The 27,748-nt window shown below is 38.7% G+C and overlaps 1 protein-coding gene across 2 annotated transcripts in view; it reads left to right on the top strand.

The window, feature by feature from the left end:
• DNAH8 (dynein axonemal heavy chain 8) overlaps positions 1 to 27,748 on the top strand; it is a 295,649-nt gene that overhangs the window by 110,237 nt on the left and 157,664 nt on the right. For both annotated transcript variants that reach the window (XM_058554442.1, XM_058554441.1), the window contains 12 exons: positions 2,228 to 2,427; positions 5,426 to 5,579; positions 6,993 to 7,156; positions 8,312 to 8,414; positions 9,414 to 9,518; positions 9,906 to 10,067; positions 13,387 to 13,611; positions 16,547 to 16,719; positions 18,412 to 18,590; positions 24,325 to 24,512; positions 27,107 to 27,193; positions 27,287 to 27,394. In XM_058554442.1, the coding sequence (XP_058410425.1) occupies positions 2,228 to 2,427; positions 5,426 to 5,579; positions 6,993 to 7,156; positions 8,312 to 8,414; positions 9,414 to 9,518; positions 9,906 to 10,067; positions 13,387 to 13,611; positions 16,547 to 16,719; positions 18,412 to 18,590; positions 24,325 to 24,512; positions 27,107 to 27,193; positions 27,287 to 27,394 (1,848 nt within the window). The remainder of the gene's footprint in view (positions 1 to 2,227; positions 2,428 to 5,425; positions 5,580 to 6,992; positions 7,157 to 8,311; positions 8,415 to 9,413; positions 9,519 to 9,905; positions 10,068 to 13,386; positions 13,612 to 16,546; positions 16,720 to 18,411; positions 18,591 to 24,324; positions 24,513 to 27,106; positions 27,194 to 27,286; positions 27,395 to 27,748) is intronic.

Here is a 27,748-nt window from a genome sequence, read left to right as displayed (position 1 = left end):
ACTCTAACACCCCCAGATTAAACATAAAGATTTTTTTTTTCAGATTGCTTTATAAAATTAATTTCACCTGGACTGAGTTTTTACTCTGATTGTATTTTATGTTGGCTATCCCTCTGACTGTTAGATTTTTTTCATGGGTTTTGTAATTTTTATTTTTGAGAGGATTCGTTTTGAATGGCAGACTTTAAAAAAATGTGGCTTTTATAATTTGTTAAATTTGTTTTCTCTCCTTCTGATTCTTAGCCTTCCTTGTGTGGTGGTTTTGTGGTTTCTCCCCCTTACCCCCCATCTCCCCTGATCCCCAAGTCCAGAGCCAGGTGTTACAGCAGTGGTTTACATCCTCTGTTCTGCTGTGGTGAGGCAGATCCAGGCAGAGCTGACCTGTTTCTGGTCCTGGTTGTGGGGCTGTGTCCATGTCACCGCATCCCCCAGGCCCATAGCTTCATTTAGTCTAGTTGCCCAGATGGCAGCTGGAGGCAGCCTCCTTCCGCAGTGGAGGGATCTGGACCTTGCCCCTGATGCTCCCTCTCCTATAGACCACTTTCAGTCCCCTCTGTCCCACAGGAACCGAGGATTTGGCCCCCACTCACCAGAGCCCACAGGCCTGGGCTTCAGCCTCACCCACCGGTCGGCATATCTTCTCCACTTCTGGTTCATGGCAATGTTTATCGTGTTTTTAAGCCTGGATATATTTGTCTTTTACTTTCTCTTTTTGTATTTTATCCATTATTCTATGTTTTCGGAGGTGAGGAACTGTACCACATGACCAGAAATCTCCCATATATTTGGTTTTGAGTTTTCTACCTCTCCGCTGCCTTTTTTTTTTTTTTGTGAGGAAGATTGGCCCTGAGCTAACACCTGTTGCCAATCTTCCTCTTTTTTCTTGAGGTAGAGTGTTGCTGAGCTAACAGCTGTGCCAATCTTCCTCCACTTTGCATGTGGGATGCCACCACAGCACGGCCCGATGAGTGGTGTGTAGGTCTGCACCTGGGATCCAAACCCTGGAACCCTGGGCTGCTGAAGCGGAGAGCACAAACTTAACCACTATGCCACCAGGTTGGCCCCTCCCCTGCCTCTTTTTAACAACATATGTACACCAAAAGTTTGTTTTCAAAGCATTTTTTGGTCTTATTTATAAATGTCGTTCAAATACTATTGAAGGAAACAAAGAGTTAAAAAATTTTGGTGACCATCTCATTCTTGTAAGTAGGTGTTTACACTTTAGAATATAGCCATTAATAGGCTGTGCTTTGAAAACTTCATTTTACAATTCCAAGGAACTCTAGGATTCAGGTATTAACTACTTGTTCTCCAAAACAGATTCTCAGTGCTGTCTACCCCAGTACATCCTGTTTGCTCTGCCCCACAGGCTCTGCTATTAGCCAAGCTGGATTCCTACTGTTACTGGATTCACTGCCCCTAAAGGCAGCCTTTTCCCTCCTGTAGAATGTCCTCTCTCTCCCCCCCGTTGGAATCCCGCTGGCTCTCGGATGCTCCCTCCTCAGTGAAGCCTTTCCTCCTGACCGCAGGCAGAAGTCATTTCTCCCTCCTCAGAGCTCACAACAGTTCACACCACTCTTACAAAAGTTATCACACACTAATTTGTATAATAATTATTCGTGGAAATACCTTGCACCTTTAAATTCCTTCTCATCTCTGAGATTCTATGATTCAAAGTATGAAAATAAATTGAGGAATGGTGGGGGGAAAATACCTTACTTTTATTTTCCCTTGTGAGACTGTCACATCAAGGATTCTCAGAAAAAACAGGAAAATCCATAAGAAAAAAATATAATTGCTTTTTTAAGCAAATGAGATATTCATATGGGGACCAGAACAGGCAGGAATATAGCAATGTTTATGTGTTACTTTAAAGAGTTGAAAAGACTCTCACATATATTCTCATTTGCTTCTCATAGCAAGCCACTGAGATAGAGCAGCTGTAATTATCTCCATTTTGGCTGAAAAACTCCAATTAAAAATATAATCAAGAAACACAATGATTTAAGTTCCATTATCTCATGTATATGGTACAGAAAAATAATTAGTAGTCAGAATGTCAGAAGATTCTGGTTTGAACTTGCAACACAATGATCTTGAGCCCCAGTTTTCTTGGCCGGAAGATGACACATGACTTCTAGGTCCAAGCTAAAAAATTCTATGATGTTACAATGCCCTTAATTTGTAATTGAAAATGTCGTGACGTATTCTTTTATTTCCCCTGAAGGATATTTGCATATCTGCCATTAAGGAGAAGGATATTGAAGCCAAACTGACTCAGGTGGTTGAGAATTGGACCAACCAGAACCTGAGTTTTGCAGCATTTAAGGGAAAAGGAGAACTCCTGCTCAAAGGAACTGAATCGGCAGAAATTATCACCTTAATGGAGGATAGTTTAATGGTCTTAGGTTCCTTGCTAAGCAACAGGTAATTTTATAATTTGGGGGGAAAGTTTTAATTGGTATTGAGGGTTATATAATACTGGGTAAAAGCCCAGTTTTGCAGCTGTAGCATAACACAAGATTCTGACCTAAAGTGCTAACTCTTACCTGTCCTTACATATTTCCCTAATAATCATGGCCTCCATCTCGTCTTTTATGATAGTTGTCTCCCCTTCCTATTTTTCCTGGTGGGCCCCATCATAATTATTCTCCCTTGGATTGACAGCTTATCTCCTGAACATCTTGGCTCCCCGCTGAGATGACCTTTCCATTTTTTCTTCTTTCTCTTTCATTCCTCTGATTTGTCATCCTGGTCCTCCTTTAAACCTGCTCAAGTATTTACCCAGTGGCCCAGAAACAGTGTACTGGCAAGATATGAAGGGAATATACCATTAAGAGCTTAGCACTTACACACTAGCATTTTTTATGGTGAAAAGTGGTGAATCTGTGCTGGGTCTGCTGTGGCCTAAATGAGCCAACCTGTCCATAATCGGACTATTGAACCAGCTTGAAGGTGACTGTAATCTCAAGAGCAGCTTTAGGAAATGGGACTCAGTCAGATTGTGTACTATCTGGTCTTGGTCTGAACATTAGCAACCTTTAATCCCCTACGTGACTGTGCAGTAATTTTCAACTGTTCTTCACCCTAACACCCTAAGAAATATATCACAACCCCATCATTAACAGAGGTCAATGTCTAGGGTCCATGGAGCTTCTAATACCCCTTCTCCAGGTTGGGATCCCTGGTTAATGAATGACATCCTGCATGACCTCTGGCCACAGAGGCAGTCTTGTATTTGGATAATGTGCTAATCCACAAAGTTCCTACTTCTGGGAGTTCTTGGTTGAACTTGCTGGGGTTAAGATCCTAGGGTGCATCCTCTGCTTTCAGGGAATCTGGATAATCCTGGCAAAGTTGACCATAGGATATTCAGTGGTTCCTAGACTTCACAGGCTACTGCTTTCTCATGGTTCATTGCAAATTTTGCCATCCTGATGTCTTGAATGATGACCTCTTGAAGAAGGGCTTAGATTCACCTGAACAGTGTCTGTGGCCTGGCCAAAAAATTCGGTATCTGAAGGCTTTTTTAATTTCATACTTAACTTACATATAACCTGATTAGTATAGTACCTATTTATGCTGCTAGTAAACTCAATATTGAGGACTTGCTAGAAAGAGTGTAAGGATATCTAAGAAGTCACAATACTTTGGGAGATTCCCCTCCTAGAGAACTTTGCAACATCAAGTGGATCCAGAAAGCCTCTTCCAGAACTAACCACAGACTGGTCTTTAGCAGACAGTGCCTGCTGGATCTCTAGGGCCACGTGGACGTGACTTCAGAAGGAAATTGTACATCTCCATGGGTGAGACTTGACTCTAGATATTGCCTGTATTGTGACACTTTCCTGGTGGATCCCTGATTCCATGGGGCTCCATGGGCCTTCCTATTGGTCATGACAGGTTCCAACATGCAAAGTTGTGCAGTGCAGGTATCTGGCCAAAGGACAGGAACTAGTTATGCTAGATTTTATTTCAAATTTCCTTTTTTTTTTTTTATAATTTTATTTATTTATTTTTCCCCCAAAGCCCCAGTAGATAGCTGTATGTCATAGCTGCACATCCTTCTAATTGCTGTATGTGGGACGCGGCCTCAGCATGGCCGGAGAAGCGGTGCGTCGGTGCGCTCCTGGGATCGAACCCGGGCCGCCAGCAGCGGAGCGCGCGCACCCAACCACTAAGCCACGGGGCCGGCCTCAAATTTCCTTTTTCATGTTGGGAAGTTGTACACCATCAAAGATGACTGTTTTTTTCCCCTGTGCAGGACCATTTTTGGCCCCAAATATCTAGGTGCTTCAACTCTCTGAAATGCCCATCCATACTGTCTTGGTCTGCAAGTCTTGATTTTGAAAATGTTTTTGGCATATTGACTGCCTTTCAGCTCTAGGCTAGTATAAATTGGGTGTTGAGAAAAAAAATGCCTCTTACTGCCTGAACAACTCACCTACCTCCTTGGAGCAATTTTTGTACAACTCCCTTTATACCTCCATGTATAACATAGGCTTCCAGAGAAATTATGGGTTGTACTCAGGCATCAGACTATACCCAGAAGAACCCCAATCTATTTGTAAGCACCTTCAAGTCACCTTGTCCTGGATCAAGAAAAATTTTAAGACACTAGTCAAGAAGTGCTGCTCACCAGGAAATGCCTCTATATCACATCAAAACTACTTGCCATTGCCACAAACTGAAGTTAGCTTCTTAATCCAACTGTAGGGTATTGGGTCTTTACCCAGTATTTTCCCATCACTTCCTCCATGGCATCCACTCTATTTCTTGTCTTTCTTAGCTGTGCCCAGATTTCTGGACACCTTGTGTTCTCTTGAACCCTTCAGCTAGCCCTGATGGTGAGAAAACAAGAACCATGCTATTTTGAGGTAGCTGTCCTGGATCTCTAACACTGTGGAACCTAGGCACAGTGCCTGGTGGAATTAGCAGTTTGTGAGTGGGAAGAGCACATCTGTAAGTGGACGTCAGAGGTAAAACTTGACCCTGGCCTTGTGGTAATGGTTCCACAGACCAGTAACAAACGGTGTCCTGTGTGTTATTCTCATTGGCAGTCTCCACTTGGATTTGGTTTGCAGAAGTCTTGGAAGACCATCTTGTTCCTTGTTTTCCCTTTACTCCCGGAAGCAACCAGCACAATTCCTTTGCTGGACCTCTGTGGCCTAAAACTTGGCCCATTTTCCTAGTCTATGACTGATACATGGAAACAATAAGTGAAATCACACTATAATTATATTAATTGAGTTTTATTCATAAAAAGCAAAAATCTCATTAGCTGTATGAAATTTATTAGGAACTGCCTTTTAGAAAAAAACATTCATTTCCAAGGAAATGTTGCTCCTGTAATTTACTTTTGTTAGCCCATACTATTTTCTAAATCTTCCTTAAAATATAATATTTTTCCATTCTTACTTTTTAGATATAATGCTCCATTTAAAAAAAATATCCAGAACTGGGTATATAAACTGTCCACTTCCTCAGATATAATTGAAGAGTGGCTAATAGTTCAGAACCTTTGGGTTTATCTTGAAGCTGTCTTTGTAGGTGGAGATATTGCCAAACAGCTACCTCAGGTAAATATAGTTTTTAAACTACAGATAGAATAATGTGGTGTGTGTTGTCTACATGTGTCTGTAAAAGTGTTCACAAAGACATATGGTCATGTTTGATTACTTACACCGGGGGTTGGCAAACTATGGCCAACTTGCTTGTTTTTGTAAATAAAGTTTTATTGGAACACAACCACCTCCATTCATTTATGTTCTGTCTCCGGCTATTTTTGTGTTACAACAGCAGAGTTGAGTAGTTGTTAAGTAACAGACACTGTATGGCCTGCAAAGCTTAAAGTGTTTACTATCTGGCCCTTTCCAAAAAAAGTTTAAAAAAAAAAGTGACCTTTGATTTACATGAACAGAAAGAAGAAACTCACATATTTTCAAATCTCCAGGTTCTCCGAAGATGTGATGTACATTCAAATATGATACTATTAAATTATAGTAGTTCATCTCTTCCAAGAATTAGCCTTATAACATTTCTCTGAGAGTAGAATTAAAGTTAATCTGTATTCTGTAAGCACAGGTTAACTATTAGTAAGTCGACTAATAGTAGATCAAAAACATACTGTGGGGCAGAGAAACTTAGGCTTAGAAGCCTGTAACAAAATCTTTAAAACAGCTTTATTAGGGCCTTTTAAATAAATGCCAGTAACTTACCAATAGCTTTATTACTATGAAGGTAACTTTCCTCTTGTAAAAATTAAACCTGATCTTCTTGAATTTCCATATCTACAGGATCTCTATCCATGAAAAATCAAGGATAAAAGGGTTTTGAAAATGACCGATTTCCCTTTGTAACACGTTTTTTAAAAAATAAATGTTTTCTTTTTAATCAGAAAGTTGCATTTTTTTAAAAAAAAAGTACTTAAAAGTTTTAAAAGAGGCAATATTATGCCAATTTCTAGAGGTATTTTTGCAGTTGAATACAAAGCTTAATATCATACATAGTAAATAGAAAATTTTCATTTGCAAAAATGTAAATGACGCTTTGTTTTGGGTTTTTATTGTTTTTTCTTTTTCTTTGTCCTGGGGTACTATTGAGCTGTAATTATTCCAAGGATCCTGAGATCAAATTATTTTCATGCTTCTTCAGTTTGCTCGTCAAACCAAAACACCTGGGGTGCTGAAAGCCTAGATTTCAGCTTTAATTTGATAGCTCTGCAAATTAATCATGTGGCACTTTGAAAAATGTATTAAATGTAAGAAAACAAATAAGCGATAAACCCCATTGTGATAAAGCAGCATTTCAATAAGCAGTTTTATGACTTTGGATTTTTGTTGTTCAGATGGAAAAAAATTGCTCCTTTAGATTATATAGCGTGAGACTAATGGAGGCTCGTTTGAAGAACTATAGGAAATTCCGAAGTGAAGACTTTGCTTTATTCAACTATCCAAATGCTAATTTTTACTAACTATGGATTTTTTTTTTAGGAAGCAAAACGTTTTCAGAATATTGACAAGTCGTGGATAAAGATAATGCAGCGAGCTCATGAGAATCCCAATGTGATTAGTTGCTGTGTTGGAGATGAAACCATGGGGCAACTTTTACCTCATTTACATGAACAGTTGGAATTATGTCAGAAGTCACTTACAGGGTAAGAGGTTAATTTTTAAATTATCTATCATTTTATATGTGACAGTGTTTTATCCCAAACAAGTTAATAGTATTGACTGCATTTCTGGTTTGGTAGTGATGGTTGAAGTGGCAATAGGAATTTAACATTTCACATAAATTTAATTTTTCTGCAAAAAAAGGAACCTTCAACTTAGGAGTGGGTGAGCTAAGGCATTGTATTAGTTTTGTAGGGCTGCTGTAACAAATTAGCATAAACTGGGTGGCTTAAAACAACAGAAATTTATTTTCTCACAGTTCTGGGGGCCGGAAGTCTGAAATCAAAGTGCCAGCACACTCTGAAGGCTCTAACGGAGAATCTTTCCTTGCCTCTTCCAGCTTCTGGTGGCTTTGGAGTTCCTTTGCTTGTGGCCACATAACTCCAATATGTGTCTCTGTCTTCCCTTCTCCTCTTCTTCTTCTTCCTGTGCATCTTTTATGAGGACACTTGTCATTGGATTTAAGCCTCACCTGGACAACCCAGGATTATCTCTTCTTGAGGTCCCTAACTTCAATACATCTGCAAAGATATTTTTTCCAAATAAGGCCACATTCACAGATTTCAGGGAATAGGACATGGACATATCTTTTGGGAGGCTACCATTCAACCCACAACAGGCATGGAGTAGAGATCTGCACTAAGGGAACAATTAACCAGACAAATTCCTGGATAATTTTCTTAAAAGGCAGTTTATTCTCAATTTCTATTTGAAATAGGATAATGATATGTCCTGGTTTGTCCAAGTTTATGCCTGTGTCTCGGCTTAATGGTTAGTTGTACCCCCTTTCACTCTCAAAATGTCCGGGTTTGGAGATAAGTTATGTGTTCTCCCTGGGTTTAAGCCGTGAGATTCACAATACTCTTAGAAAAGTCGCAGGAGGGCTCTTGATGAGAAAGATGACAGATGATGGGCAGGCTTGCCCTGAATCCCTTTCTTCTTTCCACTTGTTTTCCCAAGCATGGTCAGTGGTGGAACATGGACTTTGGTTCTAACCAAACATTTCGGAGGAAAATGGGAAATGACTATAAGTGTTTGCTATTGTCTTATTGAAGATGTTAGTGATTGTATCTTTGCTAAAAAAACCCAAAAATTAATAATTCAGAAAAAATCATTTGGTAACATGGCTTTATTTAAAGGTATTTGGAGAAGAAGCGATTACTATTTCCAAGATTCTTCTTTGTATCTGATCCAGTTCTCCTGGAAATTCTTGGGCAAGCCAGTGATTCCCACACCATACAGGTATAATCTAAAATCTATTACCTAAATCGTTTTTTTCCATGGCATACATAATCAATAATAAAAATGCAGTTAACATCATAAAAGTGCAGGCAGGAGAGTATTAAAAATTATGTTGATTATAAAATATCCTATTTACTGTGTATTCAGAGCCCATCAACCTGAGGCAACCAGTCACTCACCAGCTGGGTGACTTTGGCCAGCTTCTTAATTTTTCTGTGCCTCAGTTTTCTCATCTGTAAAACCAGGATATTAATGGGTCCCATGTTATAGAATTGTCATATGGATTACATGACATAATGCATTTAAAAGCATCTGGGACACAATATGTGCTCACTAAATATAATTCATTATTATGAGTATTTTAATCTAAATATTCTAGGTCAAATAGGGATTGTAGTTTGGATTTGTCCTTTTTTCTCATCCAGAATGTTTCTCAAATGCTTTTAGCCATTTCCGAGGGCAATACTTCCAGAAGAAAGAGAAAAACTATAGAGAACTGGGCGGGGGAGGCAATGAAACACATCGCAGGGCTGTTTCTGTTTGGGAATCTGGGAAACAGCTAATAATATCTTCCTTGTTCGTTTTCAGGAAGTTGTAGGGTTGAGGAAAGAGAGGAGGGAAGTAAAAGCTGCATCAGGCAGGGATAGAGCCAAGAGGGAGGGCAGGACTGAGCTGTCTCTGGGAGGGAAGAGGACAGGGACCGTATGGTTCAGTCTCCATCTGGACGAAGGCGATAGTCATTACTCCAATCTCCATAGCATAAGAGGGGCATTTGCAACATTTAGGGGAAACATTCTCTAGGGCTGGATTTTAAAAAGTGGGCCTCCGAGTCAGTCAAGGGTTAAAGCAAGGGTTAAAGCTTTTTTTTTTTTGAAACAATGAAGTAAACTCTTAAGTGTCTACAAATATAAAAAATATTAAGGCGTTTTAAAACTTCTCAATGGCTTTTGTGTTTAGCCTCGTGTATGATGTTTATGCTCTGTCTTGTGCTTCTTATAGCCACATCTCCCTGCAGTATCTGACAACATAAATGAGGTGACATTTCACGCAAAGGACTATGATCGCATCCTGGCCGTCATATCAAGAGAAGGAGAAAAAATCATTGTAATTTAACTTGTTCAAAATTTTGTTATTAGGATTTCTTTAAAAATTTAGGTTGAGGAGAATGCAATTCTCTTACGGAAAAAAGGGAGAGGAGGTGGACTTGGATTCTAGTTCTGTAGCTCTGGCTTTGTTACACACCAGTTTGAATAACTCATTTAACTTCTCTGAGATTCATCTTATCATCTACAAAATGAAAGTTTTAGACCAGATGATCTTCATAGTTCCTTCCACCTGTGGTATTAGTTGATATTACTCATGTTTTAAATGTTTTGTGTAGTATTATTTGCTTTGCATTGAGGTGTTATGGTTTATCCAGTTAAGTGTGTGACATTTGTAAAAATACCAAATCGTTGTCAATTTGTGATATATTTGTAATATATTTTTTAGTTGGATACTCCTGTGATGGCCAAAGGTCCTGTGGAGATTTGGCTTATGGAATTGTTAAAAATGCAGATGTCATCATTACATAATATAATTCGATCCGCATACTATCAAATCAGTGATTCAGGATTTCAGCTCTTACCTTTCCTCAATCACTTTCCAGCGCAGGTGAGAATGCACAGTGTTTAAATAATGGAAATAAGGGGGAAGGATACTCAGGAGAAAGTTGGCCTGATGGTGTGGAGGCTGTTGTAGCTTTGAACCAGTTAGGTTCCCAACCACCTGCTTGTCCATCTACGCCATTCTAGGCCAACCCACCCCATCCCTCAGAAGAGGACTTGCCACTATTCTAAATACACTTAGGCTAAAACCACTCATGGAAAATTTCGTCTTGTATATAAAAGACACTTATCTATATAGAAGGCGTCTATCTCTATATAGCCATACATAGGTAGATATAAATGCAGATAGAGATATGGATATGGGCATATATAAGAAGAATGAACATATTTTTTCTTGAAAGAAATGCATCTTACCTTTTATGTTCCCTTCAAGTGATTAAAAATTGGCATAATCTGTTAAAGGAGGCCTTCTCATGCCGCCGACTTTTTAAAGAGAGAAGAGACCTTGAGGAGGCTGGGGTTGGAGCAGGTGTTCCCTTGAAGAGCCCTCATGTCCCATGGCTTTTAGAAGTGCATTCTGATGTGCTAAGTATTATCAAAACTGGGTATAGAAAGTGAAGAGCCAAGGGTTTTATTAAATTTTCAGCCAAGATAAATGAAAAGTGATGATTTGTGATCCAGGTCAGAGACAGAGTGGGATAGAAGGCAGGAGACATCCAAGGAAAATATAGGCAATTTTTTGCCCAAACTGTATTTCTTCTCCAACTGCTCCTCCCAACTGACACTCCAAATCCTGAATTACTGCGCACACAGTGGAGACAGCTGAAATGACAGGAAATTATTATTATTATTATTTTTTGGTGAGGAAGATCAGCCCTGAGCTAACATCCGATGCCAATCCTCCTCTTTTTGCTGAGGAAGATTGGCCCTGGGCTAACATCCGTGCCCATCTTCCTCTACTTTATATGTGGGACGCCTGTCACAGCATGGCCTGACAAGCGGTGGGTCAGTGCGTGCCCAGGATCCGAACCTGCGAACCCTGGGCCACCAAAGCAGAGCGCGCACACTTAACCACTGCGCAACTGGGCTGGCCCCAGGAAATTATTTATTCAAACAACTTAACTACAGATATAGAATCAACCTTTGTTGGAGATAATATTTTAATATCGTTATTTTTTATATTGTATAATACAATATTTTATATTGTATAATATCTTTGGCAAACTTTAATGTTTTTATTAGCATTATTACCTTTATGGTAAAGCTTTATAAAATACTTAATTTGATAAGCTGAGAAAATAGCTCCTTATACTAACTCAACATACTCTCCCTCCCCCAGGAAAGCTTGTTCACCCTGTATGTTCTGAAGGAGAGGCTCAGTCTAGTTTAGACAGAGAACTTAGCGTTAAAGGTGGAAAAGTTGAAGAGCAAGTTCAAAGCTGTGGTGTGGTTGAACAGGGTAGAGCAGGAAAGTTGACTAGCTTTCAGGATTTTCTTTAGTGTGTATACATACACACATATATATACACAAATAACGAAGTGAAATTTTAAACAATTTTAGATAAAAATCTTAACATTGTAATGGGCAAATTTAAGTTATTTGGAAAAATTGCTTTAAAGAGTAATGTATTTATTGAATGAGTAGACATTGAATGAATATATATATAGAATATATACATTGAATGAATATATATATGTGCGTTACGCTTTAAAGCAATTTTTTCAAGTAACTGAAATTTGCCCACTACAATGGTAATTTAAGTTATCTAAAATTGTTTAAAATTTCACCTCTGCCTTCTTCTAAAACATGTTTTTAAGGTTATAAATGAAATGGATCCTTATTTCAAAAATTTGGAAAAAGTCAAAAACCATAAAAGTGAAAATAATATTTTTTTATAAATTACTTTTTAAATAAATTTTTTATAAGTTACTTTTATAGTAATATTGGTGAAATATTTCACTTTCCCTTTCCCATATTTCTACCACCTGAAAATGATGGCTGTTAATATTTTAGTGTATTCCTTTCCAGTATTTTTTAATGTGCTTATTACAGGCATCAAATAATATCGATGAGGATGAGCATGCTTATTTTGTTTTCTTTTTTCTTTTTTTATTTTAATGAGATGTCCTCCAGTTTTCATCAAGTCCCCTGCCTTCTTTAACGGAGTAAAAAACATAAGTTAAACTTTTCTTGGTGACTCAAGATAGTCATTTTAAAGATGAGTTTTTAGAATATACCACTATGCGGTGATTTTTCAGGGTCTGTGGGTCTGTCTTTAAATCAGACAGCCTTCCACTGCTGTTTCTGTATTTTTTCTCTTCGCTTTTCCTATCTTGTGCCACCTTCTGCTTCCGTCAGGGTCAGAATTGGCTTACTTATTGGGAGCTTTCTGACATGGGCTATTTCCTCTACATCCTGTTGCGCACCTCAGCCAGGTGCTTTCATTCGTCTTCACCTGCAGAGCCCAGGGTTGGCCACTGCTCTAGCAGGACGAACGTGGAAGTTCCTGAGGAGGCAGGGATAAGGGGAGGGGAGGCTTTACCCGCATCCAGTGCCACGCCCCGCAGTATCCACATGCCACACACACTGCTTTCAGTCCTCTGCCCCATGTGGGGCTCCTTTTTGGTCCAGACGATCTTGGATCTGTTGCTTGACTCTGGGGATGAACCAAACCTCCCAAAGGGACAACTGTTGCAGCGAGGAGGTGGAGGGGGCAAGTTCTAACTACTTTTACTCCCTTTTCTGGGGCAGAAATTGTAGGTAAGGTGACATTCACTCACTATTTCCTTATGCCTTCATCAGGAGACAAGGACAAGCTTCTCCCCTTCTCATTTTCTCTCTCTCTCTACTTTAGATAAACATATAGGCAGAGAAGTAGATGTGGATAATGATATGGATATTAGAGAGATCGTGCGATCAAGAAAGGAGACAGGCAGCACACTTTTTTTAGAAGATGCAAAGAGACCTTTGGAAAACTTGCTAAAGAAAAATATACAACAAAGAGTCTATTAATTCCATATGCTTTTCTTGAGAAAGAAAAATCTTTCTCTCATGGAGGTACCTGGTGGTCTCAGGCACTTCATAGAAAAATTTCCTAAGCATCTTCCACAAAATACATATAGCTCCATAAATGGTGGCCATTGTTTTAATTATTATTTATCTATCTACATTGAAATCGTTAAATATCAACAGTTAGGACTTTAAATGGGTTACCCCCCCCTTTTGGGAGTGGAGAAATCATGTCTCTTTTTTAGTTTAAAATGAGTAAAACCCTGTTCTCCTTCATATGAATAAGTGACTCCCAAATGTTATTGCAGATGTGCTCTATATATTTGGCAAATTTATTTGTCTGCTGGATTTGTAGGTTGGGCTTCTGGGAATTCAGATGTTGTGGACACATGATTCGGAAGAGGCTTTAAATAATGCAAAAGATGACAGGAAAATCATGCAAGTGACAAATCAGAAATTTTTGGATATTCTGAATACTCTAATTAGTCAGACAACACATGACCTAAGCAAGTTTGAAAGAGTGAAGTTTGAAACTCTAATTACCATCCATGTGCATCAGAGAGATATTTTTGATGACTTGGTAAGGTATTTTTTTCTTAATTTAAGGTAATTTAATGTACTAATTAATACTTTAGTGCTCCTAATAATGAATAATTAAGTCTTATACATATTTCCTAACTTATGTGAACCTTCTGTCTACTTGGTGCTTTTTCACCACTGTCTCCATATAGACCATGTCTACAAATATCTATATTTGGTGGTATAAACAACCATATATGACATTCACATTTGGCATTCTGAAAGTCTGGAACCAACTGATGTGATGTGAACTGACTAATTGTTACATTAAACTAAATAACCAGGGACATGATATAACAGGTGGGGTTGGTCATGAGTTATGATGGACCGATTAGGAAAGAAGTCCAGATCGAATAGAATCAAGCTTCAGATAACTCTCATGGCTATTAGTCCAATTGATAGTGTCCAACAGGGCATCATGGGCTTGATTTGGGCAAGGTTCTGTAGGATGTAAGAGGGGTGGTATTTGAATTCCCTTTGGAAATAAGACTCTAACTAGTGGCCTTGAGCAAGACCAAGTTCTCCTAAAGCAGTGGTTATCCATTGTAGGGTAGGGGCCCCAGGAGGTTTTGAAATACCACCATTTGACTCTTTTTGTCTTTAACTACCATTGCTTTATTTGATTTGATTTGATTCATTTTAAAGATATCTCTTTCCTTTATCAGAGACACACAATTCCTGCAACTTGGGGCCCTTTTTTAGAGAATATGGTCACAAGCTACCTGTTTCAAACTTGTATCAAAAGTTCTGATCACATAAGTTATATTTATTGAAGACTGAAAGACATGCAGTCCATTTATTCCCCTGGAATCTAGATCCCTGCTTCTCAAAGTATTGTATGCCAGCCAATTGCATTGGCATCTCCTGGGAGCTTGTTAGAAAATCAAAATCTCCAGCCGCCTCCCCCTGCTCACCTCCCTCACACCTACTGAATCAGAATCTGCATTTCAACAAGATTCCCAAGTGAAGAAACACTGCCCTAGGATTTCTCTCTGGATCTCTGGATCAGGCTAATCATCAGGAAGCTACATACTTAGACCATATTTCTTTGGCCTTCTACAGATTTGCTTTCACTGCATTGCAACTACTGTTATACTTTGGCGTTCATTGAAGTCCACCTCAAGCAACTCCTGTGAAATCCATTACTGTAGCTGCTAAGAGCGTACTATTTAAGATGTTGTCTGTACATCTCTCATTGACTCTTTTTTTTTTTTAAAGATTTTATTTATTTATTTTCCCCCCAAAGCCCCAGTAGATAGTTGTATGTCATAGCTGCACATCCTTCTAGTTGCTGTATGTGGGACACGGCCTCAGCATGGCTGGAGAAGCGGTGCATCGGTGCGCGCCCGGGATCCGAACCCGGGCCGCCAGTAGCGGAGCGCGCGCACTTAACTGCTAAGCCACGGGGCCGGCAGTCTCATTGACTCTTAAATCTGAAGTCCCATGGAAGAAATTTCTTTTAAATTTAAGTGCTGAGCAAAGCTTTACTTTATATACAGACTGGATTAAAAAAAAAACCCTATACACAATTAAAACCATGAAACTGTTTTGGTTTTGTCCTAACTGCTATTGAACTCATGGTCAGTTTGCATCTCAACTAAAATGAGATCACATGGCCAGCATATTTGCATTTTATTTTTCCATGTATAATACTTAGAACAGCCTGATATACAGCAAGAACTCGATAAATACTAGCTATTCTTTCTTATTCCTTTTCCATGTCCTCCTCACTGTCTTAACGGATTGTTGAAAGTAGCTAGCTGACTGCATCTCCATGGCTGCAGGTCCTGCATTAGCAGAGTTCCTGGGGGTGGCATTGGATTATGTTACCTGAAAGTAGTTCTTTTAGGGTGATGAATACAAACTGTGCTTTAGGAGGGAAGCCAGAATTCTTAACTGGAGGGGGAAGCAAGATCATAGACAATGAAACAACAACAAAAAGCAAGACTGTAAATAGCATGGAGACTTGATTAGATGGAGATCTGAACATTGTACAGTCGCCAGAGCTCCACTGTTTAGTGTTAGCTGAATGACCTGGAAGTGGGCCACTGGTTTAAGAGCAGTGAAGGGGACCATTTGTCACTTTCCTATGTTGACTCCTCTGAGTGGGCAAGACTGGGGTTTCTCCAAGTTTGCCAATGGAAAGTCATGAAGCACCCCAGAATGTGGTTGTGGTGGAATCTTGCTCCTAAATGTGCTTGCCTGGTTTCTATCTCTTGTATCCATTGTGGTGGGAGCCCAGTACCTCTTCCCCCATAGGTATATGCTGATGACCGGGTAGGTTGATTGGTTTGGCCATAGTGCTGTTGTAGGCAGGCATATGTGCATACAGGACCATGTATCTCCCTGCTCGATCCCTTCAGTGGCTTCCCACTGCCATGAGAACAATGCCCAATCCCTTTCCCACACCCAGGGAAGCCTTAACTCTCACTCTTTCTCCAGAGTCCTGATGTCTCAGCTGTACTGAAATGCTTTTGGTTTCTTGAACACGCCAACCAGATCTTCTGGGTCTTTGCCTAGAACACTTTGCCGTGCCACACCTCCATCACCCCTTTTGTTTCATTTCCCTGGCTGATTCCTATTATTTATCCTGATTTTAGTTTAGGTGTTTCTTTCTCTGAGTCCTCCTCTCAGACCCCCTAGACTAGGTTAGGTCCTCTTGCTATGTATTTTCATGAACTCTGAATTTCTTTTCATACTTAATTGCGATTACTTGTTTATCTGTTTGTCTTTTGTCCTTTTCTGTCAGCTCTAGAAGGCGAGAACCATGTCTGTCTTTGTTCATCCAGCAGTATCAGGTTCAAGAAGGGGCTCAATAAATATATGTTAAATGAATGAGGATCAGTTCATGGATGAGTGAATAAAAACTGCCCATATGCTTGTCTTTTATGCTATTGCAATTCAGTATGTAATCTCTTTGTATTTCATGTTTTTAGGTAAAAATGCATATCAGATCTGTTACTGATTTTGAATGGCTAAAACAGAGTAGATTTTATTTTAAGGAAGATTTGGATCAAACCGTGGTGTCTATTACAGATGTTGATTTTATTTACCAAAATGAATTTCTGGGATGCACTGATCGTCTTGTTATCACTCCATTAACAGATAGGTAGAAAATTCAGTTTTTGTTATTAGATTTTGTAATTAAATAACATGCTTAAAATTGCTTTAAAATTGCATTTGAAATAAAAAAGCATATTGCTGTCGTGTTAGGTCTATGCTAGCTCATCAAAGTCAGTCTAACAATGAAATAACCGTAGTTGTTACTTAAATGTATATGTACATTAAATTTTTATGAAGTAGAAAAAGATAAAAGAATAAAAGCAAGCTAGAGTGTTGACTATGAATAATTTCATAATGAATTTTAGGTTGCAAGATGGAAAAATATCTCTAGAACCATAAAGGAAGTCATTAGAATTGCAAAGAAGGAAGGGGCCTTGGAGATTGTCTGGTTTAGTCTCCTAGTTTTTCAAATGTGGAAATTGATACCTGAACTGAAGTTTGTTGGCCCGGTCTGAAGAGTCAGCCAGTGACAGATCCTCTCACAGTTCTTTCCAGTATATGACACTAGACAAGAACTGGGTCTTTTTCATCTTTATGTATCCCACAACACCCAGTTTCATATGCTGTGCATAGAATTCACTTGTTTGTAGAATTGCCTTAAATTGGGTCATAGAACAATTAATTCTGCCATTACTTTTTTTTTTTTTTTTTTTTTTTGTGAGAGAGATCAGCCCTGAGCTAACATCCATGCTAATCCTCCTCTTTTTGCTGAGGAAGACCGGCTCTGAGCTAACATCTGTTGCCAATCCTCTTCCTTTTTTTCCTTCCCCAAAGCCCCAGTAGATAGTTGTATGTCATAGCTGCACATCTTTCTAGTTGCTGTATGTGGGACGCAGCCTCAGCATGGCCGGAGAAGCGGTGTGTGGTGCGCGCCCGGGATCCGAACCCCGGGCCGCCAGTAGCGGAGCGCGTGCACTTAGCCGCTAAGCCACGGGGCTGGCCCTGCCGTTACTTTAAATAGGGCTGCCTCCACGTAAAATTGCAACACAGTCACATTACGTCTTCAGCCTCCTCTTGATTCATCCAACCTCCGTTTGTATGCCCAGTGTCGCTGCAGCATAAATTTGTCAATGTGTTTTCTCTTTCGTTGATGTTTACATATAAAGCTTCATGTCTCATGAAGCTGTGCTAAGTTTTACTTAGATCTGAAACAAATATAACTGAAGCTGGGTCATGGATATGAGGAGATTCGTTATATTATTCTTTACACTAATCTAAATGAGTGAAACATTTCTTGGTAAAATGATTTATTCGCAATAGTGTGCTGGAGTTGGCTCGTACCAGCATGCGGGAGCCAACTACACACATCTCTTCCCGTTGGTAGCTTGTCATTGGCCTTGGTGGAAGTATTTATACCACTGAAATCAGCAAACATGAAAATCAGATTTACTTTTTTCCCTGGAGAGCTGGTTGTTAAACATCTGCCAGCATACCACTGCTTATTTGGTTCTCTGACTTAGGATTTATTGTGACCATAACGGAAGGAAGGCCTGAAGGTTTTAAGTCAGGGTTGAGGAGTTGAGAAGTTTGTCCCAAGAAATTTTTGCAATCAGTCACTGTACTACTTCTAACGGATACCAAGTACTCCAGCCTTGTTTGGTTGCCTGTCTCTTTTATGTGGGCTGTTCAAATTCCAAAATAAACAGGCCCATTCCAATGACACTGGACTTTTGCTTGTGCTTTCTTGTAACAGGTGTTTCCCCATGTTCACAATGCTTTATCTGATTCCCATTTGCAGGTGCTATATCACTTTAGCACAGGCTTTGGGAATGAACATGGGAGGTGCTCCAGCAGGACCCGCGGGCACTGGCAAAACAGAAACCACAAAAGACATGGGAAGATGTTTAGGAAAATATGTGGTCGTGTTTAACTGCTCAGATCAAATGGATTTCCGAGGGCTAGGGAGGATTTTTAAAGGCAAGTGTGAAACACTGTTAAATTATTTTTGATGAATTTATTTTTATTGCACTTTAATGTTACTTTCCGATATATATGTTTCTAATGTTTAATTATTCCACATAACCATAATTAGTATAAGTTGATGTATATGGTATTGCCATTTTTCTGGGTCAAAAATGGCTGGATATCATCAGTTTCATACGGTTCAATACTATTGCTGGCGTTACAATCCATGAGTTGAATATGTATTGGATTATGAAAATAGAGTCAGTTTGTTATTGCCTGAAACAGTGTTGGAGGAGCTAAGAGCAAGACAGCAAACCGATGACACATGTGACTTCCCTTCTTGCATTAAATCCTACTGAAATGAAAGACTTTTAAAGAGCATAACAACACTGGAAAACAAGAAAGGGGGGCCATCAGCAGATGGGAAGTTTTGAGAAAATCCTGAAAGATAGGTTTCAGATGGACAGAAGAAAAAAGAATAGAGAGCACTTCAGTCTTAGAACTCAGTCCTTGGTGGTCTTCTCTTTTCTGTCTACATGCATTCTCTTGGTGATCTCGTGCAGACCCAAACTTTAAATACTGTCTATATGATTAAAATTGTATCTCTACTTGGACTTCTTGAAACTCCGGATTCATATATATAACTGATATCTACTACTTGACATCTCCACTTAAATATCTAATAGGTCCAAATTCATTATATCCAAAACGAAACTCATGATCTCGCCTCCCCATATCTACTCCTTCCTTAGCCTTCCCCATCGCACTAAGTAGCCATTCCATTCTTCCAGATGCTCAGACAAAAATTTTTGACTTATCCTTTACTCCTCTCTTTCTGTCATACTCACATCCAAACGGTCAGCAAACACTATTAACTCTACCTTCAAAATACGTCCCAAATCTGGTCACCTCTTAGCCCCACTGCTGTCATCCTGGTTCAAGCCAATTATCGTCTTTCAACTGTACTATTCCAATAACACTCTTAATTAGTCTTTCTCTGTTTACTCTTGTCCCCTCCCTGCTAGTCTCAAAACAACAGCACTGTGATACTTCTACACGTAAGTCAGATCATGACACCCTTCTGCTGAAAGCTGTCTGGTGGCTTTACTCAGAATAAAAACTGAAATCCTTACAATGGTCCTATGTTGTCTTGTACAATCACACTCACTCCTTCCCCCATGCCCAGTGTTTTGCTCTGATCTTTTGACCTCATCTCCTAATACAGTTCCCCTCACTCTCCCTACTACAACCATACTGACCTTTCTGCTGTTTCTCAAACATTCGAAGCACCTCCCTCCTCAGACCCCCTACACTTGCTGTTCTTTAGATTCTCCCCCAGATATCCGTCCACATGGCTCGCTTGACAAAGGACATCCACAGCAAACATCCTACTGTTGAAAACTTGAAAGCATTCTTTTTGAGATAAGGCATAAGACAAGGATTCTCATCCAATTACTCCTATTCAGCATTGTACTCTAGATCCTACCCCGTGCAGTAAGGAACAACAAGAACAGCAACAACAAAAATACAAAGGTTAGAAAGAAATAAGTATAAAATTTCATTATTTACAAATGATATGGTAGACTGTGAAGAAAATTCAACAAATCTATGGAAAAATAGAATTTAGCAAGTTTACTAGAATATGAAATCAACATGCAAAATAAATTTTATTTTGATAAGCCACAAAAAACAGAAAATGAAAATTTCAGAAAGATATCATTTAGAACTTAATTTTGAGAGTGTGGTATTTGGTGCAGAGATTGATACATAGACCAGTGGAAAATAACAGAGAATGCAAAAATAGGCCGGGGACACTTGGCATATGGCAAAGGTGGTATTGGAAATCAGTGATGAAGAGAGAAACTTTACGATAAATTGTTTGGGGACAATAGATGAATTCGATCCCTACATGTATAAAAATTGGATGCCTACGTCATATATAAAAATCAGTTCTGGGGATTAAATGCCTAAATATCGTAGGCAAAACTATATGGTTTTTAGAAGGTGATAAAAGAAAATATCTTTGTTTTCAGAGTAGAAAGGGATTTTTAATACAAAATCACAAACCATAAAGAAAAGATTGATACGTTGCCTACCCTGAGTTAAAAACTTCTGTTCATCAATGGATATTACAAAGAAAGAGAAAAGCCATGCCAGAAGTTTGGGACAGGTATTAGCAACGTATATTACCTACAAAGGATTAGCATCCAAAATATATGAATAATGCCTATGAATCAATGAGAAAAAGAACCCGATAGGAAAACGAGGAAAAATCTTGAAGAGGCATTTCATGAATGAAGAAACCCAAACGAGCAGCAATCAAAGAATTGCCATTATAAAGAGATTCCATTTTGTACACACCAGGTTAACAAAAGTTTGTGTGACTTTTTTTTTTTTTTGTGAGGAAGATTAGCCCGGAGCTAACATCCGTGCCAGTCCTCCTCTTTTTGCTGAGGAAGACTGGCCCTGGGCTGACATCTGTGCCTATCTTCCGCCACTTTAGATGGGACACGGCCTCAGCATGGCCTGACAAGCGGTGCATCGGTGTGTGACTGGGATCCGAACCCGGGCCGCCAACAGCGGAGGGGATGCACTTAACCCCTACACCACGGGGCCGGCCCCCATAAGTTTGTGTGACATTTTTGACCATTGGCAAGATGTAGAGCAACAGAAATAATCATCCACTGCTGGCCGGAGTGTGAAACTTGTTGGGAAAAGAAAGCATACATGTATTCTCAGCCCTCCTGCCTCCTGGTATATATTCAGATAAACTGCGCTTATGCAGTGGGGGCCTGTGTGTAAATGTTCATGGCAGCATTGCCTGTAACAGCAAACAACTGGAAACAACTTGAGTGTCTTCTGTGATGGACAGGATACGTAAATACATAAATTGTGAACGTATAATTTGTATATTTTAAATAAAGAAAAGCAAAAATGTAATATATATGAAATTCTGTATAACTGCTGTATAGCAGTAAAAATGATTACAAGATACATGACATAAAGCAGACTCACAAATATAATTTACAGTGAGAGAAGCAAGTTTCACAAAAATACGTTAAGTTTATTTAAAATTCAAAAATAGGTAAAACACAAAATATATAGTATTTAGATACGTATACACAGTGAAAAAGAAAAGAAAAGCACAAAGTTCAGACTAGCAGTCCCTCCCTCTGGAGGGAAGAAAGGGGCTGTAGTTGGGGAGAAGCAGACTGGGGCTTCCTTGTATTAAATATCATGAGTGCACTCATCCAGCCCTTCCTTTCAATGGGATGTGAGACTATCCCTACAATAGATAACACATCCAGCTCCTACCTTTACCTAGCTGTTGGAATTATATATATATTATGTATATAATATATACATATATCTAATAGTATATATTTATATATATAATTACACAGTCTTTTTGTGATATTTCTCCATTTAAGAAGGAGAAAAAAACATAAGCTACAGACTGGGAGAAGATATTTTAACATGTATAGCTGACAAAAGATTTATGTCTGGCATTAAAAAAGGTTTTCTTCAAATCATTCAGAAACACAAAAACAATAATGAGATACCATTCTCACTCCTGCCACTTGGCAAAAATGGAAAAGTCTGACAAAACCACTACTGGTAAGGATGTGTAGAAATTGTAACTCTTAGTATGCCTTATGTGTGTGTAAATTGGTAGAGCTGCTTCAGAGAACAGCTTGGCAACAGCTGGTAAATGTGAAGATGCTCATACTCTCTGACCCAGCATTTCCACTCCTCACACGTGTTGCAAGAAGCTATGAGCAAGACTGATACATTGTTATAACAAATTATTACGAACAACTCAAATGTCCATTGAGAGTAGAACGAATTTTTAAACTGGTATATTTATGCAATGGAATACTGTACCATAGAGCATTTTTAAAATAGTGAATTAGATCTATGTTATCAGCGTGGATAAAACTCAAAAAAATAATATTGACCAAATAAATCAAATTTCAGGATGGTATGTACACTATTTTATAGATAGATATATAAATAGATACACATATACAAATTTTGGACAAGCAAAGTATACAGTGTTTGTAAATACATGCATAAGAGCAGTAGTTTAAAAGCATGCATAGGAAACATTGACATCAAATTCAGGGTGGAGATTACCTCTGGAGAAGGAGGGAGTGTAGATCCAAAAGAGACATACTTGGACTTGAGCTGTAGTTCTAATATTTTATTCTTTAGGATGAAATATGAAGCAAATTGTTAAGATTTGATAGGTGGGTACATGGGTATTCCTTATATTATTTTTTATAAGTGCCTGTCTGTTAAAACACTTTTGAACCCCGAGAATCATTTTCTAATCAAAGAGAAGCGTTCTTCTGTAGATCACTGCTGGCTTGAGGATTGGGGATGGTTGAGAGAAGCAGACTAGAGTACAAGGTAATCCCCAGAATGCCAAACTTATAGCAGAAGGCAGAGAAAAAGAAGATGAATTGGCTGTCTCCAGTATTTTTCCTCCGTGTGAAAGCTGTAACACAGCTCTCTGAAGTGGGAGTCCTGGCAAAGATCAACCCCTGGCGAGGACTTGGCCAGAGAGGCAAGCAACGCACCAGGTCAGACACCAGGTCAGACTGCAAGCCCCAGACAGGGAAGCTCTCCTGCCTCTCCCACCCCTTCCCCCAAGTCGCCAGAGGCAGACACGCATCCTGCAAACAGGAATTTGTATTTGGGATGAGGAGACACACCCAGATACAGAGATAACCAAGTCTCATAAAATATTTGAAGAAGTCAGGGAAGCACTCAAAACAGCAAAGAGACCTGCTGACCACTGAACTGATTAATAGAGACAACAGAAGAAAACTCAAAAGTAAGTAATAGGTTCAGAGAGATTCAAGAATTTACCACATACAACCAATTAAAGTTAAACAGGCTACTATGAAAAAAATGACAGTTGGAATAACCAGAAATTGAAAGTGTAAATAAAAAAAAAACCTCTCCTCAATAAAATAATTTTAAAAACCCCACATCTCTCTTGAGTTGGAATATGTAGCCAACAGAATACATTGCGAAAAGAAATGGAAAGTTTGACAGAAATACTTAGGGGTTACAGGGATAGATATTTAAGTTCCAACAACCGTGTAATGGAAATTCCCAAAGGAGAGAGAAGAAAAACTGGATGAGGGGGCGGTAATAAGAGAAAGAAGAGGATTTTGTGCAACTGATGATAATGAAAGTTTTCATCCTTGGAGATTAGATAGGAGCGACGTTCACGAGGTCCAGGTGTTTCTTTGTGCTGGGTTTTATAAGGCATAAATAAAAATCCCTCTGGCCATTCTCTTTCTCACCCAGCATCCTGATATTTCTATCTCATTGCAACAAAAAAGGAACAGAGTGATCTGACCCAGACAGGGCATCCCTTATTTTGTCAGTTTCCCCAAAACGTTCTGGGTCCTTCTATCCCCATCCCCACTGGAGGGGGCACTTCCAGACTGAATCAAAGTTTATCACTCTTCAGCATCTCTGGGTGTAATGTCATGGCTACACTTTCATTTGGGCAGTGCGCTATTTTCATTGTTTTGGTGATGAGGTACAAATAATTAAACCTATCTTTATCACTGGAATTAAATATGTCATTATAAACAGCCAAATATGAAACTTTATATAAAGGGTGTCTCAATATGTAATTGTTTGGGAGCACATTGGAGAGATTACTGCTATCAAGAAAGGTGTATTATAAACCGTAACTTTTCAAATTAACTGTTTTTCATACCAGGTCTCGCACAGTCAGGTTCTTGGGGCTGTTTTGATGAATTTAACAGAATTGAATTGCCTGTGTTATCCGTGGCAGCCCAACAAATTTATATCGTTTTGACAGCAAGAAAAGAGAGAAAAAAACAGTTCATTTTTTCTGATGGTGATTGTGTTGATTTAAATCCAGAATTTGGAATCTTCTTAACAATGGTGAGAACATAGGCTTTAAAGGCAATTTGATTTGTTTAATTGTTATAGACTTAAATAAAACAAAACATATATTAGTAGGTAAATGATTGACTATCCAGAGGTCATGAGCTATTCTCACTTATCGAATGATTTGTTTTGAGTAGTAAAATAGCCCAGACAAAAGATAAAATAGTAATATGTTCATGATAATAATAGCTACTGTTTGTTGAGCACTTATTATGTGTAAGGTGCTGGGTTAAGTGTTATGTGTATTATATCAGACAGGATAGCTGCAGTAACAGACAATCCCCAAATCTTAGTGGCTTAAAACCACAGAGATTTATTCTTCCCTCATACCACATGTCCATTGTGGGTTGATTGCGATGGCGGTAGGGGAGGGCAGGGTTGACTTCCTATGATCCTTACTCTGGTACTGTCTCAATCATTGGTGGTTGCTGTAGCAAAGGAAAAAGACAACATGAGAAGAACTATGCTCTTGCTCTTAGAGTTTCTGTCCAGAAGTGACATGGTCAGAAGTCATTGATTAAAGCAATTTACATGGCCACACCTAATTTCAAGGGGCAGGGAAGTACATTCCTGTACTGTATTTTGTATGGTGGGTATTTTATAACTGAGGTACCCAAGGAAAGGGAGATTTAAAAACTTGCTCATCGCACATCCCATTAGAGAAAGATGTTACTGTCTAATATCAAAACCTGACTACTTAACCGCTACACTTGGGTTTTCTCTGACACTCAATAAACAATGATGGAAATGGTTTAAAATTTCCAGAATAATTCAGCAAGGTTCTATACCAAAGAATTGTTACATATTCAGTTACCATGTGATTGAGGGCAGAGCCTTGAGATACAATGTTGTAACGATAGAAAAGCAAAGGCATGAATACATAGAATTTCTATGAATTGGAGAAGTGAAGTTAATGTTGAAAGAGTTTTATTTCATGTTTTCATTTGTTCTCTGTACAGTTAAATCTCTAAGTTGCAAGATAATACAAAGTACTCTGAGTTTAAAGTGTTCCAGAGGACAAGGATAAATTATAGGAAGCAAAATCGGGAAAGTTTCTGATAAGCTTTATTGTAAGCAAACATCCAGTAAAGGAGTTGGGGATAGACAATAATAATCTAGAAGTGATCAGTTATAACTCAGAAAATGGAGTGAAATGTGATGCTATGGCCTAGAAGAATATAAAAGAAGTTTAACATTCTCCCTGAATTAATAATATTGGAAATATCAACTAGATATTGCATTAGGCTGTGAATAACTGAGACGAAAAATAGTGGCTTAACAAGTAAGGATTTATTCTCTTAAGATCCTTCTATGCTTCTTCTGAATCATGGTTTTCATCTTCAAGGTCACGTTATGACCTAAGATGTTACAGAGCATCTCTGTTCTGCTGCAGTCCATTGATTGAATCAACTCCCTTCAAACAAATATCAAGGATATTGTGTACCGTGTGTCCCTTTGTATCTCACTCTCTAGAATTTAATCACATCAGCTGTAAGGCAGTCTGGGAAATGTAGTTTCTAATCTGAGTGGTGATGCACCCAGCTTGCACTGGTGTTCTGTGACTAGGTAAGGAGAAGAGAAGGCATATTGAGAGGTAACCAGCAATCTCTATTCTCAGCACCTTGGAAGGTATTTGGCCTATTGACAGTGCCCAGTAAATGCGCAGGGACTGAAGGTTCTTAATGCACTTTTCTAAAATAACTGATCCCCCTTTGACTTCCTCGTCTTTGAACCCTAACCTTTCCTTTGGACTTTTGGATCTGACCTATCCTCAACCTGTTTTATTTGTGATGTCTTAGCTTCCTTTCCACCTCTACTTTTGACCTTTTCAATATTTTTCTTGTCATTCTCCTGTCTATTTCCCTTCACCCTCGTGGGTTTTTTTAATGGTATTTTTTCAGCCAAAGAACTCTGTAATTCTGACTGCAAAGGATAATTGAGGAGATGAAATAAAAAAGTCACCTAAGTAAACTGATCAATATGAAATCCCAAATTTTATTCCTCTTTCAATAACATATTTTAGATCATAACTGTCCTGGTATCTATTCAGTTTTCTTTTCTTTTCTTTTTTTTTTGTGAGGAAGATCAGCCCTGAGCTAACATCCATGCCAATCCTCCTCCTTTTGCTGAGGAAGACTGGCCCTGGGCTAACATCTGTGCCCATCTTCCTCCACTTTATATGGGATACGGCCACAGCATGGCCTGACAAGCCGTGCATTGGTGCGCGCCCGGGATTCGAACCCGGGCAGCCAGCAGCGGACTGTGCACACTTAACTGCTACGCCACAGGGCCAGCCCCTCTTTGCTGTTTTCTTAACCAGTAGATACACAGATGCTTAATTTTTGCTACACAAAGTGGTGTGTGTTTGTGACCTTATTAGTATAATGAAAATGGAAATATGTAAGAAAGTGATGTGACATTAATAAATATAGATCCTCCAATACACATTTTTGAGAAAAGAGGGACATTTTATGAATCTAATGTTTTCAATACCACCTTATAGTCTGAACTAGGGATTTGAAATGTATTTGTATTCATGAAATGAAAATTCTATCAACAATTAAATATTAAATAATTTTAACTTTTAGAACCCTGGATATGCTGGGCGTCAGGAACTACCAGAAAACTTAAAAATTCAATTTAGAACTGTTGCTATGATGGTTCCTGATAGACAGGTAGGCACCAGGATTTGAAAGCACAATATAATTTATGTTCTTTACCTGTTTTTCACTAAAGTTGTTGAAAAATCTCACTGTATTAATTTTCAGATCATTATGCGAGTTAAACTTGCAAGCTGCGGTTTTCTTGAAAATGTTATCTTGGCTCAAAAGTTTTATGTTCTTTACAAGCTCTGTGAAGAGCAACTTACTAAGCAGGTAACTTTTTATATCTATTTTTCCCCTAGCTATGGAACTTGATTTTTTTACTTGGCAATTTTTTACCTTCATAAATGCTAAACGGTGAGTTAAAAAAAAATCTCATTGACTCTTCTAAAATATATTTATAATTAGTTTGACCTATTGGTTATGTATTTTTAACAACTTTTTTTATTTTGAAATAATTATAGATCCACAGGAAGTTGCAAAGAAATATACAAGGAGGTTCCGTGTATTTCACCCTGCTTCCTTCAATGTTGACGTTTTATAACTATAGTACAATAACAAAACCAGAAAATTGACGCTGGTACAATCCATAGAGTTTATTAAGATGTCACCAATTGTATATGCACT

The sequence above is a fragment of the Diceros bicornis genome, chromosome 14 (genome assembly GCF_020826845.1).
Source record: "Diceros bicornis minor isolate mBicDic1 chromosome 14, mDicBic1.mat.cur, whole genome shotgun sequence".
Classification (NCBI taxonomy): domain Eukaryota; kingdom Metazoa; phylum Chordata; class Mammalia; order Perissodactyla; family Rhinocerotidae; genus Diceros; species Diceros bicornis.
This window is presented reverse-complemented; position numbering and strand designations above follow the sequence as displayed.